Consider the following 18,708-nt stretch of genomic DNA (forward strand, 5'->3'; position numbering starts at 1 on the left):
ACTATGGAATACTTCTGGACTACTTTCTGATATATTATTATACTCATCGGATTGTCTTGATATACTAATCTTACGCTATATTATCTATGTTGCTCATGTCCCACCGTGATCATATGCGTGACTATATATGTATACTTTGTAACATATCTTGCCACATTGGTAATTTAATTAGTGTCTCTATACTAGGGGCTGCCATTGTGCGTTCCTTTATGCACTTTACCTTCCTTTTTGACACTCTTTGTGGTAAGAGACTACTTTTAAATGTTTCATGTGACATGTATCTGATTACCTGTGGGCGGGAGCATCATTTGGATGGACACCTGATATATATGGCAAGTGTAAATCCAATGAATATGGAATACTTATGGACTACTGTCTGATATATTATTATACCCATTGGATTATTTTGATATACCAGCCTTATGCTATATGATCTATGTTGCTCATGTCCCACTGTGACCATATGCGTGACTATATATGTATACTCTATAACATATCTTACCACACTGATAATTTAATTAGTGTCTCTATACTATCCGTATTATGTCATTTCTCTCTCTACTATGTACGCTTTTAAATTTGATGGAATAAAAATTTATATATTTTTTACGCCAATTAACTCGTTTTTCTCCTATGTATCTATGTGTTTCATGAGTTGGCTTAGGTTGGCAAATCTGAGATATATTTCTCCCCGGATATGCCAACTTTACCCCCATAGGGTCTATTTAGTTGCATTTCATATCTACAAATGTAGTCGTGTCTAAAAGAAGAGAATGTAGATCATATAGGACAAATGACGTACAAGAACATAATTATGCAAAAGATACAAAGTTTATTGTCAATATAGAATTTAAAGATGACATACTTAGTGAGCAAAGCAGCATAAATACATTAGTGATAAGCTATAAAAAAATATCCAGGACTGAAAAAACCACATGATACAAAGCTAGTATGAAGAGTCGCTAAAATGGAACGAATGCAAATATGGATATGTCAAACATATACCATGACCCAGCTGATAGCATAGAGACTATCAGGGAAGCTCCAATGAGCCACTAAAGTGCACAGTGCATGACTGGAACCAAAGAAAAAAATCTCCATTTAGCATTCAGAGGTACATGAGGAATTCATGTTACTCACATGTGTGTTTGTCAATGTGTCAGTCCAGGTATCGTCTCCCCTACGCGCGTTTCGGCGCTGTGCCTTCTTCTGGCGGTAGTGAAGAGAATGTAATTGAATGCCGAGAGCAGTGAACCAGCGATATACCTGTTCTCTGAGACAACTGTCTGTTTAATAAGCAGTTCAGCTGATTCCAATGAGATATTGCCACCTGAGGTGAGATCCTCATCTCATGGCAGAAGTGGCCCTGCATGTTCTTCATATCCCCAATACATGTCCTATATGTCCTCTATACATCATCATACAGCTTTTGGAGATGCAGGTATAGGTATAAACAGATGTGCACAAAATTCTGCTGGATGTGATATACAGAGTCACTGGGGATGTATAGTGCTGGCCAAAAGTATTGGCACCCCTGCAATTCTGTCAGATAATACTCAGTTTCTTCCTGAAAATGATTGCAATCACAAATTCTTTGGTATTATTCTCTTCATTTAATTTGTCTTCAATGAAAAAAACACAAAGAATTGTCCTAAAGCCAAATTGGATATAATTCCACACCAAACCTAAAAAAGGGGGTGGACAAAAGTATTGGCACCCTTTGAAAAATCATGTGATGCTTCTCTAATTCATGTAATTAACAGCACCTGTAACTTACCTGTGGCACCTAACAGGTGTTGGCAATAACTAAATCACACTTGCAGCCAGTTAACATGGATTAAAGTTGCCTCAACCTCTGTCCTGTGTCCTTGTGTGACCACATTGAGCATGGAGAAAAGAAAGAAGACCAAAGAACTGTCTGAGGACTTGAGAAACCAAATTGTGAGGACGCATGAGCAATCTCAAGGCTACAAGTCCATCTCCAAAGACCTGAATGTTCCTGTGTCTTCCGTGCGCAGTGTCATCAAGAAGTGTAAAGCCCATGGCACTGTGGCTAACCTCCCTAGATGTGGACGGAAAAGAAAGATTGCCGAGAGATTTCAACGCAAGATTGTGCGGATGGTGGATAAAGAACCTCGACTAACATCCAAACAAGTTCAAGCTGCCCTGCAGTCCGAGGATACAACAGTGTCAACCCGTACTATCCGTCAGCGTCTGAATGAAAAGGGACTGTATGGTAGGATACCCAGAAAGACCCCACTTCTTACCCCGAGACATAAAAAAGCCAGGCTGGAGTTTGCCAAAACTTACCTGAGAAAGCCTAAAACGTTTTGGAAGAATGTTCTCTGGTCAGATGAGACAAAAGTAGATGGGAAAAAGCATCAACATAGAGTGTACAGGAAAAAAAAAGAGGCATTCAAAGAAAAGAACACAGTCCCTACAGTCAAACATGGTGGAGGTTCCCTGATGTTTTGGGGTTGCTTTGCTGCCTCTGGCACTGGACTGCTTGACCGTGTGCATGGCATTATGAAGTCTGAAGACTACCAACAAATTTTGCAGCATAATGTAGGGCCCAGTGTGAGAAAGCTGGGTCTCCCTCAGAGGTCATGGGTCTTCCAGCAGGACAATGACCCAAAACACACTTCCAAAAGCACTATAAAATGGTTTGAGAGAAAGCACTGGAGACTTCTAAGGTGGCCAGCAATGAGTCCAGACCTGAATCCCATAGAACACCTGTGGAGAGATCTCAAAATGGCAGTTTGGAGACGGCACCCTTCAAATATCAGGGACCTGGAGCAGTTTGCCAAAGAAGAATGGTCTACAATTCCAGCAGAGCATTGTAAGAAACTCATTGATGGTTACCGGAAGCGGTTGTTTGCAGTTATTTTGGCTAAAGGTTGTGCAACCAAGTATTAGGCTGAGGGTGCCAATACTTTTGTCTGGCCCTTTTTTGGAGTTTTGTGTGAAATGATCAATGATTTGATTTTTGCTTCATTCTCTTTTGTGTTTTTTCCTTGCAAGCAAATTAAATGAAGAGAATAAGACCAAAGAATTTGTGATTGCAATCATTTTCAGGAAGAAACTGAGTATTATCTGACAGAATTGCAGGGGTGCCAATACTTTTGGCCAGCACTGTATGTGAGGGGAGATGTGTATCTCTGCGGCTACTAGCTTCAGTGAACTGAACCTAGAAGTTTCTTCAGCATGTTAGGTGCTGAAAAGGTTGATCAGCCATTTTGGGTCTGTTTTTTTGTGAGTAGGTCTGAGATGGGCATCACGCCTACTCACCATATCTCCACCTCAAGGGTGTGGCTGGAGAAGTTAAATCTCCCAGCATTGAGTTTTTTCTCTCTGGTGTGGTCTGGAGAAGGAAGTCTCCAGACTGTGTGTGGAAGCCAGAGAGCTCCACAGAAGGACTTTTTGGCAAAATTTTATTGTGATACCCGGAGCAGGCGAAATCCCGCTCACCTATCAACTGTAATATACTTTATATTTTTGTTTCCTGTTATCCCGGAGAGGCCCTGTTTATTTTGTGAAACCCTCCCATGGTTTATGCCTTACTTTAATAAACCAGCAGGAAGTTAACCAAAGAAGTGTTTCCTGTGTCTGCCCTTATTCTCCAGACTTCTGGCCTTTGCCCTGGAAGCTGGATATCGGCTTCTCAGCATCATGGAGATCACATCATGAGGCAAATTTGATACAGTTATATGAAAAAGTTTGGGCACCCCTATTAATCTTAAGCTTAATGTTTTATAAAAATTGGTGTTTTTGCAGCAGCTATTTCAGTTTGATATATGTAATAACTGTTGGACACAGTAATGTTTCTGCCTTGAAATGAGGTTTATTGTACTAACAGAAAATGTGCAATCTGCATTCAAACAAAATTTCACAGGTGCATAAGTATGGGCACCCCACCAGAAAAGTGACATTAATATTTAGTAGATCCTCCTTTTGCCTCTAGTCGCTTCCTGTAGCTTTTAATGAGTTCCTGGATCCTGGATGAAGGTATTTTTGACCATTCCTCTTTACTAAACAATTCCAGTTCAGTTAAGTTTGATGGTCGCCCCCGAGCATGGACAGCCCTCTTCAAATGATCCCACAGATGTTCAATGATATTCAGGTCTGGGGACTGGGATGGCCATTCCAGAACATTGTAATTGTTCCTCTGCATGAATGCCTGAGTAGATTTGGAGCGGTGTTTTGGATCATTGTCTTGCTGAAAGATCCGTCCCCTGTGTAACTTCAACTTTATCACTGATTCTTGAACATTATTGTCAAGAATCTGCTGATACTGAGTGGAATCCATGCGTCCCTCAACTTTAACAAGATTCCCGGTGCCGGCATTGGCCACACAGCCCCAAAGCATGATGGAACCTCCACCAAATTTTACTGTGGGTAGCAAGTGTTTTTCTTGGAATGCTGTGTTTTTTTGCCGCCATGCATAACGCCTTTTTGTATGACCAAACAACTCAATCTTGGTTTCATCAGTCCACAGGACCTTCTTCCAAAAAGAAATTGGCTTCTCCAATTGTGCTTTTGCATACCTCAGCCGACTCTGTTTGTGGCGTGCTTGCAGAAACGGCTTCTTTCGCATCACTCTCCCATACAGCTTCTCCTTGTGCAAAGTGCGTTGTATAGTTGACCGATGCACAGTGACACCATCTGCAGCAAGTTGATGCAGCAGCTCTCTGGAGGTGGTCTGAGGATTGTCCTTGACTGATCTCACCATTCTTCTTCTCTGCCTTTCTGATGTTTTTCTTGGCCTGCCACTTCTGGCCTTAACAAGAACTCTCCCTGTGTTCTTCCATTTCCTTACTATGTTCCTCACAGTGGAAACTGACAGGTTAAATCTCTGAGACAGCTTTTTGTATCCTTCCCCTGAACAACTATGTTGAATAATCTTTGTTTTCAGATCGTTTGACAGTTGTTTTGAGGAGCCCATGATGCAACTCTTCACAGGAGATTCAAACAGGAGGACAACTTGCAAGTGGCCATTTTAAGTAGCTTTTCTCATAATTGCATACACCTGGCTATGAAGTTCAAAGCTCAATGAGGTTACAAAACCAAAAAAAGTGCTTTAGTAAGTCAGTAAAAAGTAGGTAGGAGTATTTAAAACAAGAAAATGATAAGGGTGCCCATACTTATGCGCCTGTCAAATTTTGTTTGAATGCAGATTGCACATTTTCTGTTAGTACAATAAACCTCATTTCAAGGCAGAAACATTACTGTGTCCAACAGTTATTACATAGATCAAACTGAAATAGCTGTTGCAAAAACACCAATTTTTATAAAACATTAAGCTTAAGATTAATAGGGGTGCCCAAACTTTTTCATATAACTGTAAATGAACAAACACTGACATTTTGGGTCCACGGCTGCAAACTCCCCAGATCTCAACCCATTGAGAACCTGCGGTCTATAATCAAAAAGCAACAAACAGTAGAAATTGTGATAACGCCGAGCTGTGATGAGACAAGAATGGCCAGGATCTGCACAGAAGCTGATTAGAGAACTCTGGAGAATAAGGGGCAGGAGTGTGGAGAATAAGGGGCAGGAGTGTGGAGAATAAGGGGCAGGAGTGTGGAGAATAAGGGGCAGGAGTGTGGAGAATAAGGGGCAGGAGTGCGGAGAATAAGGGGCAGGAGTGTGGAGAATAAGGGGCAGAAGTGTGGAGAATAAGGGGCAGATGTGCGGAGAATAAGGGACAGGAGTGCGGAGAATAAGGGGCAGAAGTGTGGAGAATAAGGGGCAGGAGTGTGGAGAATAAGGGGCAGAAGTGTGGAGAATAAGGGGCAGAAGTGCGGAGAATAAGGGGCAGAAGTGTGGAGAATAAGGGGCAGAAGTGTGGAGAATAAGGGGGCAGAAGTGCGGAGAATAAGGGGCAGAAGTGCGGAGAATAAGGGGCAGGAGTGTGGAGAATGAGGGGCAGGAGTGTGGAGAATAAGGGGCAGAAGTGTGGAGAATAAGGGGCAGGAGTGTGGAGTATAAGGGGCAGAAGTGTGGAGAATAAGGGGCAGGAGTGTGGAGAATAAGGGGCAGAAGTGTGGAGAATAAGGGGCAGAAGTGCGGAGAATAAGGGGCAGAAGTGTGGAGAATAAGGGGCAGAAGTGTGGAGAATAAGGGGGCAGAAGTGCGGAGAATAAGGGGCAGAAGTGCGGAGAATAAGGGGCAGGAGTGTGGAGAATAAGGGGGAGGAGTGTGGAGAATAAGGGGCAGCGCTGGGAATATTGAGGCGTCACAGGAACTTCATGGATTTGCCAGGAAAAGTGTAAAAATATATAAAATGCTGATAATTGTATGTCAATAACCATAAAAACATCTGACTAAAAGATCAAAAACACTGAAGGAAATGTGAAAATCAAAACTTTTGACCACGACGGCATATGGCATCATTGTAAATTAGGATCAGCCCATATGTACATAGAATATCATATATGTACTGTTCATCCTTCGTAGTTGAAGATAACCATGACTTCAGGGTTTTGTCGACCACTATGAGGGATACCCGCCAGCTGCGGTAGGCTGGCCAGGTCAAGGTGAAGCAGACTATGTTTGAGGCACCTTTTCTAGCCCCTTCCTCAATGAAGGAGAGCAGAGTGATCCTAAAGAGGGCTGCTCAGACACCCAGGGGGCTGCCGAACTCCACTGCTGCTTCGGTCCAGTGGGGAATGAACGTATGCCCTGGGCTACCTGCGTGCAGGTTCGTGATTACACCTTCCAGTGATTCCACACCTGCTGCTTCGCCGCTCCCCCCATCACCACAAGACTTTGAAGCGTGGTGATTGAAGTCATGACTTGAGCTTGACTTGGATTACAGTGAGGAAGAATTGTGCAGGTTGTCAGCCTCACTCTCTCATCCATTCCTATCAAGTCCCAGTGGCAAGAGCTAGTCGAGATGACTGGAGACAGATCAGGATGCAACGGATGGCCAGCAGTGTCCTATATGTGCCTTGCTGCGCCCTCACAGCGCTCCATAACGCTTTGCTGGTAATCCCTTTTCTGTCCTTTGATTCTTAGATGGTTTCTTACCCACAGTCTGTTGAACCCAGCCTTCCAATGCACAGGTAGGCAAACCCTTTAAAGTTACCATGGGTCTCAAAACCGACGGCTACCCTCACCTGGTTTAGCTCACCACAAAGGTGGTGTTCTAGGGAGTATCCACTGCCGCATGCTCACAGATACTTGGAGGTACAGGTGAGAGTTGAGTACCAGATGAGGACCAAAGATGGGCAAGCTGTCCTAAAAGGACACAGAAAGCCCTCCACCTGAGGTGCTACCTCTATCTGGACACCCCAGATGCACATATTGTCACAGAACCTGTACGGCCACTTTATTATAGCCCACCGTGTATGTCAGGACTCAAACCCAGCAGCTCTTGTGCAACAGGCGGCAGCTCTTCCTTCTGAGCTATTCAGTTTGCTGGACAGTTCCTGGCTAACCTAGATTCTAGTACCTGTGATGTTCCTGAGCAGCTCCACCCTGGGTTGTTTCTGATTGGCTACATGCTGTGAGTTCCTGATTGAACACCCTATTTAAATCTGGCATGGCACCTCCTCCTTGTGAGATTATTGAGCTCCCAGCCTCTAGTCATGCTCTCCCTTTACCTGCTACCTCCTACAAGATTATACTGCTGTTCCTGTCTTTTCCTGACTACACTAACTGCTGATGCTGCCCCTAGTGTTTGCAATACCACTACTCCAACCCAGGTCAGTTCCTAACAGCATAATCTCTCACACAATATGGAGTCTGTTGGAGTCACCCTGAGACAACAAGTTGCTGAACTTCAACATTTTGGTGCCACATACCTAGAAATTTTTTCTAAGTTGCAAACACAGGTTTTGGGTCAGCAAAAAGAAATTATTGAGTTGCAGAGACAACTTCTGGATTTGCGCAACTCTGGTACAGAATCAAACGCACACATGAAACTGCCCGCAAAGTTCAGTGGGGTCGTCATCATTACCGTAGATTCCTCAATAAATGACGTATCCAAATGCAACCTTCTCTATTTACCAGTGAAAGGAAAAAGGTTCTGTTCATCATTAATCTCCTGACTGATGAGGCTCTTGCCTGGGCCTCACCTTATGTGGAAAACAATTGGCGCGCCCCCTGGGCCGTGGGGTACTCGGTGCTGGGCCAGTCGTTGCTAGGGGAGATGTCACAGTGGCGGTGACCCGGTCCGTGACCCAGGGCGGTCAATCAAAAGGGGATATATTTACAGGGGATTTTATAGTTTTATGTATATGATTCGTGATGCCACCTGTGGTATGCGGCTATATTGAGCCGCCGCTGAGGAGCAGGTCCTCTGGAGCTGATGTTTAGTGCAGCAGAGTTGGTTCAGCTCTCCACAGGCAGAGCTTAGCTCCAGGGCAGTGTATAAATGTTGTAGATGTTATAGGTGATGCTGGGCGTTGTAGTGCAGGGGTGATGACCTATATAATAATCACAGAGACAGTGGGGTGCAGTCTTCAGGGTCTTTACTCACGGTTGTTGCAATCCAAGTTACAGATACCAGTGTAACTTCCCTCGTCGTGCTGCGCTCACCAGGCAGGGACTCAGCCAACCCCCCGATATCTCCAGAGTACTTAGCGGGACCCCATTCTGTGTGTTCTTCCTCTCTGGCCGTCTCCCTGCACCTCATACCTAGTGTCCCAATCCGTTACCCGCGGGCCTTGTCGGGCGACGTCTGTTCCGTCCCCTGGATCCTCTATGGCTACCTGCTTGGTGAAACTGATATGGACTGTTGGCTGCAGGACTTGAAATACTGCAGCCTCCGGTTTCTAGTTGAGACATAAAGTCCTCTGCTAGTTGAGGGACCGGTCCCCTTTGTGCAGCCTGATCCCTCCATCTTCTGGTAGATTCGGGCGTACGGGTGGCCTCCAGCACTGCCCGTACCCCTGGGGTCCCTTCCTCGTTCCTGGAGCCCTTCTTGCTCCTCTCCTTCTCTCTTCAGTCCTGGGCCTCTCACCAGGCCCTCCTCTAGAGCAGAGCTCCTGCAGAACTCCTGCTCCTGCTCCACACACTCTCCTCCTCTGACTACCCTACCCTTTCAAGATGGTTCCTCCTTTTATACCTTCCTTCATAAGTGCTCCCTTAAGCTACTTCCTCCACCCACACCCACTACATGGTTCCACCCTCCAGCTAGGGACCAGGGACTGTGCTCTCCCTTAGGAGCAATCTCGCCCTGTCCCCACTGAAGTGGAGTGTGTTGGATGCAGGTGTTAGAGTCCCGGGCAGTACCCCTTCCTTACCTGAGAGTGAGATACCACACCTCTGGGTGAGATGCAATACCTCTGTGGCGACTGAACCCTCAGGGGCACCACATACCCCCCTGGTAAAACACAGCACGTCCGCGGGCTGGAACAGGGTAAAACATATTTTAAAGACATGCCAAATTTTTGAATGCATTCACATATAAGATCATAAGCACAACAGTTCTTCCCTTTATGGGTGGCACATTTCCTTGACCATTTCATTTTCCTTATTAAAACATTATAAAACTTTTTAGGGAGCACATTTTTCTTCTTCACACATGTAAAACATTTTTCTCCTAAAACATTTTTAGTAGGCTACAGCGCGCTCTGTAACCGGGTGTCCATCTCACTGACAAAGGTGCAAAGTGTAACATGAGGGACCCGTCCGAAAACCCTCAACGTAGGCCCTGGGCGTGGCTGCAGGGCATAGGTGATCCAGGTGTTGGACCACGTCTTTGGCCACGCCAAACGGGTTTTTGTTCAGTGGTCTTTTAATTTAAAACCAATAACGGTCACTTTAATAAGTGCAATCTATGTACAGATGAAAGTTCTTTGGTTATTCACTGTCCATAACCTGACAGTCCTAGTACCGTTACTGGGTAAGTGTTAGGATTTGAACCTGTGACCCATTGCTTGCTAGTCTGTTCCTTTGCTGTGGAGCTATTCGGAACTTGTTTAACTCCTGCCTGAAACCATATGAACTTGTCTGGGATAGAGATCATCACCTGCCCTGCTGATTGTTCCCACCCTGATTGAGATTGATTGGACCGGCTACATATACCTGGCCCTGTGCAGCTTCCTGCTGCTGAGTATTGTGGTGCTCAGTCTGAGTGAAGCATTACCTGAGCTCCTGATTTGGAAGGTTCTGCTGGCGCTTTCCTGCTTCTTGTGAAGACTCTGCTGTTCCTACCTCAAACTTCTATTGCCTAAACGAACCTGGTGCTCGTGTGTCATCCCGGCCGGCCCTTGCTCGGGCGGGCCCCTGCATCTGCTGACAAGGCGAACTACTACCGCCATATACTGCATCTGCTGACATAGTGAACTACTACCGCCATATACTGCATCTGCTGACAAGGTGAACTACTACCGCCATATACTGCATCTGCTGACAAGGTGAACTACTTCCGCCATATACTGCATCCCCAGAAGTCTTCCCACGGTCAGGTCACCTGTACACATCTGCTCCGGCCACTGATCTCCAGTCCAGTATCGCCAGTAACATGACAGTAAGTATACAAACACAAACTTTTAAAGGCACACAAATTAACTTTTTAAACTTGCAGAGTTGTACCCTTCCAGGTAACTATAGACAGTTTCTGTAAAACCGTCAGTTTAACAGTGGGGCTCCCTCCGGGGGAACTCCTGGTTTCTACAGACTGACCCAGCCGGGTCTTCAGCCTCATACTGCAGGGGCATGTCTCTCCTCTTCGCCACTCGGTATACCTGGAGGGCATACCACCCACGCTCGCCTTTGTAGCGGGTAAAGGTGACACAGTCACCGGGGTAGAGGTCTCGGCCGGAATGCACCTGTTGGAGGTGGGGGTTCTACATCCTGCCGTTTGACGAAAACGTCTCGATCGGTGTGCGACTCTCTCACAAAGCCCCACCCGGTGTCTAGATCAAGTTTGACGACTATCCCCTCCAGACGGGGACTAGGGGTGGCAGCTCTTGCCTTGCAGGCCCGGGTTTTGGCCACCATGTTCCGGGCCTCCATTTGTTCCCACCGCACCTGCCGGTCGTGACGCTCCTTCTCCAGCTGCAGGAGCTCCCTCCTGCAGTACTCTTCCCTCCTGCGGGCCTCGGTCTGCGTCTCCCATGGGAACCCCATGAGGTCTCCCTCCCGGTTGTCCCACCGGAACTCCTCTCCTCTTTAGCAGGTAACCGGGGGTGCAGGTGCAGGTGTCAGAGGGGGTCCTTTCTGGTCTTCATATCTGGCGGACCAGTCGTAGGTGGGGCCTCCGTACACCCATTCGGGTGCGGGGGGCAGGTGGCTCCGGTAGGGGGCCAAGGAGCAGGTCGGCGTGGCAGGCGCCCGGGACGGGAGATTCCGCCAGGAGACCGGGGAGCAGATCGGCAGAGCAGGCGCCCGGGATTGGAGGTTCCGCCAGGGGGCCCAGGAGTAGGTCGGTGGAGCAGGCGCCCGGGATCGGAGGTTCCGCCATGGAGCCCAGGAGCAGGTCAGCACTCTCAGTGCCCAGGACAGGGAGTTTCTTCTTACCAGCTCCCGCGGCCGTGCTTGTGTCGTCCTCTGCCTCCTGGCTCCGTTCAGGCTCCTCCGGGGCTGGGATGCTGCTGGTGGAGTGCAGCGCTGGCTGCTGCCGGATCATCAGCTTCTCCAGCAGCTCCTTCTTCCAGCCGGCAATGGCGTCCTGCTGGGCCCTCTCCATTCTCCGGCCTAGCTCCTGGATTTCAGCCTGGAGGAACTCGGTATCCTCCAGGGATAGCTCTGCCATTGCCTCCTCCAGGGTGAGAGGCGTTGCTGCTTGCTGCAGGCCACGGACGGGAGCTTGCTCCTGACTCTCCTCCATGTCGCCTGCCGGGTGCGGTCTGTCTAGACTGCTGGAGACTCCACCCTGTCTCCCAGGTTTCTTCTCTCCTCTCCCCTTTTGCTGGCGGTTCCATGGCAACTTGCTGTCGGCCACACCTTGGGGCGGCCCCCCCCAGCTTGATGGACACATCCACATACATGGTCACTGTTGCTCGGGGCGGGCCTCGCTTTTGGCGCCATTCTGAAACCCGGCCCATGATGGGATGCGGTTTCTTGTTGTCTTTTGGCTCGCAAATAATGGCGCCCGTTCTTCTGGGGTGGGCGCCACATTCAGTATCAAACACAGTCTCTAGGCACACAATACCTGGTAATAACGGGTGGGTTCATATCCTGTTCGTGACGCCAAAGATGACGCGCCCCCTGGGCCGTGGGGTACTCGGTGCCGGGCCGGTTGTTTTTTGGGGAGATATCACAGTGGCGGTGACCCGGTCCGTGACCCAGGGCGGTCAATCAAAAAGGGGATTTTATAGTTTTATGTATATGATTTGTGAGGCCACCTGTGGTATGCGGCTATATGGAGCCGCTGCTGCGGAGCAGGTCCTCTGGAGCTGATGATGACGCAGCAGAGTTGGTCCAGCTCTCCACAGGCAGAGCTTAGCTCCAGGGCAGTGTAGAAATGTTTCTAGTTGAGACATAGAGTCCTCTGCTAGTTGAGGGACCGGTTCCCTTTGTGCGGCCTGACCCCTCCACCTCCTGGTAGATTCGGGCGTACGGGTGGCCTCCAGCACTGCCCATACCCCTGGGGTCCCTTCCTCGTTCCTGGAGCACTTCTTGCTCCTCTCCTTCTCTCTTCAGTCCTGGGCCTCTCACCAGGCCCTCCTCGAGAGTAGAGCTCCTGCAGAGCTCCTGCTCCACACACTCTCCTCCTCTGACTACCCTATCCTTTCAAGATGGTTCCTCCTTTTATACCTTCCTTCATAAGTGCTCCCTTAAGCTACTTCCTCTACCCACACCCACTACATGGTTCCACCCTCCAGCTAGGGACCAGGGACTGTGCTCTCCCTTAGGAGCAATCTCTCCCTGTCCCCACTGAAGTGGAGTGTGTTGGTTGCAGGTGTTAGGGTCCCGGGCAGTACTCCTTCCTTACCTGAGAGTGAGATACCACACCTCTGGGTGAGATGCAGTACCTCTGTGGAGACTGAACCCTCAGGGGTGCCACACAATTGTGACCTCCTAAATGACTTACTGTAGGTTCTTTCATCACAGCTATGGATCAAGTGTTTGATGACCCGAATCGTTGTGCTACAGCTGAAACCAAGTTGCATAATTTACGTCAAGGGTGGCGCTCTGTAGCTGAATACACCTCACAATGCCGCCGCTGGGTGGCAGACGCCACATGAGATTTAGCTGCCCAAAGGAGTCAATTTCGAAGAGGGTTATCAGAGCTAATAAAGGATGAACTTGCAAGGGTCGAGACCCCTGATAATTTAGGGGACTTTATTCAATTGTGCATCCGAATTGATCAGAGACTCTCTGAACGAAGAAAGGAAAGACTGCGAGTATTTGGAAACAACCGTAACTACTCCTTTACTCAATCCGCATTAAAAAAAACAACAGGAAATCGAGAATGTGCCTGAAGTTCCTGAACCTATGGAAACTGAAGTCCTCCGAAAACCTCTCTCTGCAGTAGAGAAGGAGGGGCGACATACAGAACATATATGCCTCTATTGTGGGGGCTCTGGACATTTTGCCATTAACTGTCCTAATAGAAGGACTATAGCCTTCACCAATGCCAAAACTACAAGCAATTGAGACCTTTCTGAACGGCTAGATCGGGTTCTGCAGACCATGTCATCTGTAATGCAGGATAAAGGCAGAGAGCAATCGTCTCCCATACAGGTCATAATCAGGAGCCAAACAATACAATGTGCTGCCATGCTAGATTCGGGAGCAGGAGGGGATTTCATGGACTTACAATTCACACTTGATAATAACATTGCAATAACATGCCATTGCCAATCGGTATGGATGGATCACCTTTATCTTCTGTTACTCACGACACAATTGAACTTGAAATCTGTATCAAACCAAATCTTCATGAAGCCGTTAGTTTCCATCTTATTTCCTCTCCAAAATGTATAGTTATTCTAGGAATTCCCTGATTTTCAACCCATAACCTTCTATCAACTCGGCATCGAGGACCATTGCCTTTTTCTCTGAGTACTGTAAGAACAACGGCCAGACTAATTTACCTGTTCTCAGACAAATTCAAGTATCTGAGATTTCTCATCAGAATTACGATAACCGACCACCTCAGTACCAGCAGTTCAGTGAGGTCTAATAATAATAATAATAATAATAATTTTTATTTATATAGCGCCAACATATTCCGCAGCACTTTACAATTAAGCGGGGACATGTACAGACAATAAATTCAATACAAGGTGAGACAGTGTAACAGTTACATTAGGAGTGAGGGTCCGGCTGCTCGCAGGCTACAATCTAACAGGAAATGGGGGGACACAATAGATGAAAAGTGCTTGTTATGTCAGGTCTGGCAATTATAAGAAGTCGGGATTATCAAATAAAGCTATATGATCCGGTCATCAGCCTGTATGTTCAAGTGCAAAACTCAATTATCGAGTGCAGTTATTGTGTGCATGGAGGGTGTGGAGACAGATGAACAGTAGGGAGCAGATTCTGAATAGTATTTAGGAGGGAACAGGGGAAAGTTAGTTTACTGGGTATTTGAGGTGGTAGGCCTGTTTAAAGAGATGGGTTTTTAAAGCGCGCTTGAAGACATCGGGGCTAGACATCAATCGGATCGTCTGGGGTAGAGCATTCCAGAGAACTGGTGCAACACGAGAGAAATCTTGGAGACGGAGGTGCGAGGTTCGGATTATGGGGGATGTTAGTGTTAGGTCATTTGTGGAACGGAGGGCACGTGTAGGGCAATAGAGATGAGAGAGGAGATATAAGGTGGTGCAGAACTGTGGAGAGCTTTGCGGGTGAGAGCAATGAGTTTATATTGGACCCTGTAGCGAATGGGCAACCAGTGTAATGACTGGAGGCATCGGTGAAGCGGCTGGACAGAAATACGACCCTGGCTGCCGCATTCAGGACAGATTGAAGAGGGGAAATTTTGGTAAGAGGGAGACCGATCAGAAGAGAGTTGCAGTAGTCCAGACGAGAGTGAATAAGAGACAGTCAGAGTTTTAGCAGTTTCCAAAGTGAGAAAAGATCGGATTCTGGAGATGTTTTTAAGATGCAGGTGACAAGAGCGAGTGAGTGATCGGATATAGGGAGTAAAGGAGAGGTTAGTGTCGAATATCACCCCAAGTCTGCAGTAAGAAGAAGGCCGATCAGCGGCCTCCTCATCGTTCTTATGAATGTCCCATTGATCTGCTTCCTGGTGCCTCCATTCTGTTTGGGCGAATTTACAATCTCTCTGAACCAGAATTGAAGGTAGAGTGCCTAGATGAAAACTTAGAGAAAGGCTTCATTCAACCTTCCTCTTCCCCAGCTTGTTTTTCCCCCCTTGTTTTTTGTAGAAAAAAAAGAACTTAACCCTGCGGCCACGTATTGATTACAGAAAAATAAATAAGATTACCATTAAAAATCTCTACCCATTCCCCTTAATTCCTGAGATGCTGGAGAGACTGCGTTCTGCCTGTGCCCTTCCTGTATGTAGCGTCCCAGAAGAAGGCGAGACAGAAGTCCTGGTGGACTTACCGGCCACTGCCCGGGACGGAGGGTCTATTGAGGACGCGGAATTAAACCAGCAGCTATCCACGGACCAGAGGTCCCAGCTGCGAGAGGTGTTCCGGCCTTACTTGACCCTCCTTAAGGGTGTCCCCGGGAGGACGCAGCTAGCTGTCCACCAGGTGGACACAGGGAGTCACCCCCCAGTTTGTCAATCCGCTTCCCGTGTCGCTCTAGAGGTGCAGAAAGACATGAAGGCTGAGATAGATGAGATGTTGGACCTAGGGGTCATCCAACGGTCAAAAAGTGCGTGGGCCTCGACTGTAGTCCTGGTCCCGAAAAAGGACCGGACCCCCCGTTTCTTTGTGGACTACAGGAGGCTAAATGCCATCACAGCTCCAGATGCGTACCTGATGCCACGCATCGATGAACTGCTGGATCGCTTAGCCGGGGCCCGGTACTTGACAATTATGGACCTGAGTCGAGGATACTGGCAGATTCCTCTGTCTCAGGAGGCTTAGGAGAGGTCCACCTTCATTACACCATCCGGGCTGTATGAATCCCTCATCATGCCCTTTAGCATGAAGAATGCACCTGCCACTTTATACCCAGTAGGGACCACCGGCATTCCAGGAGGACTACAAGTCCCTGGCAGACCTGAAGCTAGACCCATTACAGGACCAGGAACCACGAAGGCCCCGGCGACCAGGGATAGTTGTTGCCAGCAGAAGGTCCTACTACCAAGCGACAGGTGAAGGAACAGCACGACACATAAGCTAGGCCCAGTTGCAGGCTGGCCAGGAGCATACAGAGAGGCAGACACGGACCAGGAGGCCTTATACCCGCTCCGCCTGTGGGGAGCAGAAACATCCCAGCTGCCATCCCATCACCCCCCGGAGGTCTGCAGCAGCGCTGGTAATCCTTACCAGGTACCACAGGTGGCGTCACAAACTATTTACTTTATTTTTATTTCTATCCACGTTACAATCCCCTTTTTGGTTGACTGCCCTGGGCCACAGACCGGGCCAGCCACTGTGACATATCCCCCCAGCATCCATAGGCCCGGCTGCCGAGTACCCCATTGCCCCGGGGGCGCGTCAGTTTGTTGTCAGTACTCTGTACATTGCAAATCTTGTATTTCATCATCATAAAATGGGAACGCAGAAAGTCAGAACATGATGTGACCGGCAGGTTTGTAAATTGCAGTAAGAGCTCAAACCCTCGGCTCTTCTTGGCTGAGCATTGGTTTATATTGCCATCATACTCAGCGTGGGCCACATGTCCATCCCTCTTATGCCCACCTCCTAGAGTCCTGTTGTGTACCATTTCCGCATTTGGTAAGATTGACAGTACATAACTCAAGTGTCCATAGAAGAAAAGACTATGGATTGATATCAATTCATGGTTATGGGGTCCTGTGGGGTCCTGGTACTGGAGACGACTAAGAGAGGAGCTGCCTCTTCTGCCGCATGGTTAACCTACTTGGCTTTCAAATGGCTAAGAGTCAATATAAATAATCATTAATCTGATGAAAAAGAGTAATAGAGAAAAAGACTCCTTCTCATAAACGATCAAAAACAATAATTCTTTATTATAACAAAAAGCAAAAATAATATAATAAAAAAAGAGTTAGAAATACGGTGAAATGCCATAGTGCGGAAAGTAGACCCAGTGACAAAATGCACAATCATACAAGAATGGTGGTAATCCTAAAATATCCAACCTAATAACCCAACTATGGGCTGAATCTCAGGGATCGCATTTATAGCCCAAACTGGACATAACTCCAAATGTACAAGGCTAAATGCTAACATACGTAGTAGTATACAGAGTAATAATGCACAAGATTAGAGCCGAAGTTCAGAAAGACGTATAGATAAAGTGCTGAGCGCGTATGATACTACAGAGAGAAACATCTGGGTGAAATAGATGACACGGTGGGGGGAGTGCAGAGACCACCTTTTATGTTTATCACAAGGAGTCGCCCCCTGCCACCCAGCAGGACACCATGATTCCACTTGGCACAGGTATTGCCCAGGGCCCAGAAGCTTCCGGTTACACCTCGACTTGTCATGGTTTTATGATTGATGAGATGGTGGGGCCGGGTGCTAGGACTTTATACTCAGGAGACGCTTCGCTGTAGTCATTGGTGATTCAATCCCTGCGATAACGAATTATGTCGGGTAAATAAAAACTTTTCATCAACCCTGGACCAGGTCAGGCCATAGGGCACAACACACAAAAGGCTATTCAGTCCCCGAAAAACGTAGCTACTACCTGTGGCCAAAACACACAGAGGCGACATGCTAAGTCAGCCAACACGGAGCCCCTCCATCTGCTGAATATTGCATCATTCATCTTTATATACACCCCCCCCCACCTGAAATTCACGATGAGTCCAAGAAGGTGCACAGATATAATAGGCTCATTCACCAACCCAGATCTGGGAACAAGAACTATTCGTCAGGTCACCATGAGCACAGCAGAAGTCTGGAGACACCTTCATCATAACTGAGATAAAGGGGGAATGATAAAGGCCCCCCATACACTGTATGCGCCATCCATTTTATTGCAAAATCTCCCCTGTGTCACCCCAATTTCCTTCTAGTTTCCCTCCTAATCCGGCTCTCTCTTCTATACAGGACTCATGGCCCTCTCTGCGGGGCGCACCATATTGCCCCAAATGCTCACCGCACCAATTACCTCGTCACCAGGCTGTAGGATCCATTCGAGAGTTCGCCTGCTGATCGTTCCGACTTCTGGATCCTCCGATTAAGATCTACAGATGGAATCATGAAGCAAGAAAACCCCGGAACCAGAACATTAACGAGCGTGACAATGTGTCCAATGGAAAACTCTGAATATGAACTAATTCCATCAGCCTGTATCTAAACTATCGCATATCACTGTATCTAAACTATTTACTGTACCACTGTATCTCAGCATGAAGTATGCAACAATCTTACATGTGCTGCTGTATCTTAATATATACATTGCTACTAAAAGGTTACAATAAGTATCAGTACTAAACCCGGATCACCAGGACATAGAGGGGTGATATCACCGTATATACATCACTGGTGAGAGGTCAGTATAGTGATCAGTACTACACCCAGATCACCAGGATATAGAGCAGTGATATCACTGTATATACATCACTGGGGAGAGGTCAGTATAGAGATCAGTACTACACCCAGATCACCAGGATATAGAGCGGTGATATCACTGTATATACATCACTGGAGAGAGGTCAGTATAGAGATCAGT

At 47.3% G+C, this 18,708-nt stretch overlaps 1 protein-coding gene across 5 annotated transcripts in view; it reads left to right on the forward strand.

The window, feature by feature from the left end:
• The window catches only part of LOC141264802 (acid-sensing ion channel 1C-like), a 260,667-nt gene extending 242,210 nt beyond the window's left edge, over positions 1-18,457 (forward strand). For 3 of the 5 annotated variants that reach the window (XM_073677128.1, XM_073677126.1, XM_073677130.1), the window contains 2 exons: positions 7,018-7,064; positions 18,084-18,457. In XM_073677128.1, the coding sequence (XP_073533229.1) occupies positions 7,018-7,064; positions 18,084-18,162 (126 nt within the window). In that variant the 3' untranslated portion in view covers positions 18,163-18,457. The remainder of the gene's footprint in view (positions 1-7,017; positions 7,065-18,083) is intronic. The other 2 variants (XM_073677127.1, XM_073677131.1) reach the window with 1 other exon arrangement.
• Positions 18,458-18,708: the final 251 nt, after the last annotated feature.

Source organism: Phyllobates terribilis, unplaced genomic scaffold, assembly GCF_046119375.1.
Source record: "Phyllobates terribilis strain yellow unplaced genomic scaffold, ASM4611937v1 Scaffold_4__5_contigs__length_816908805, whole genome shotgun sequence".
NCBI classification, from domain to species: Eukaryota; Metazoa; Chordata; class Amphibia; order Anura; family Dendrobatidae; genus Phyllobates; species Phyllobates terribilis.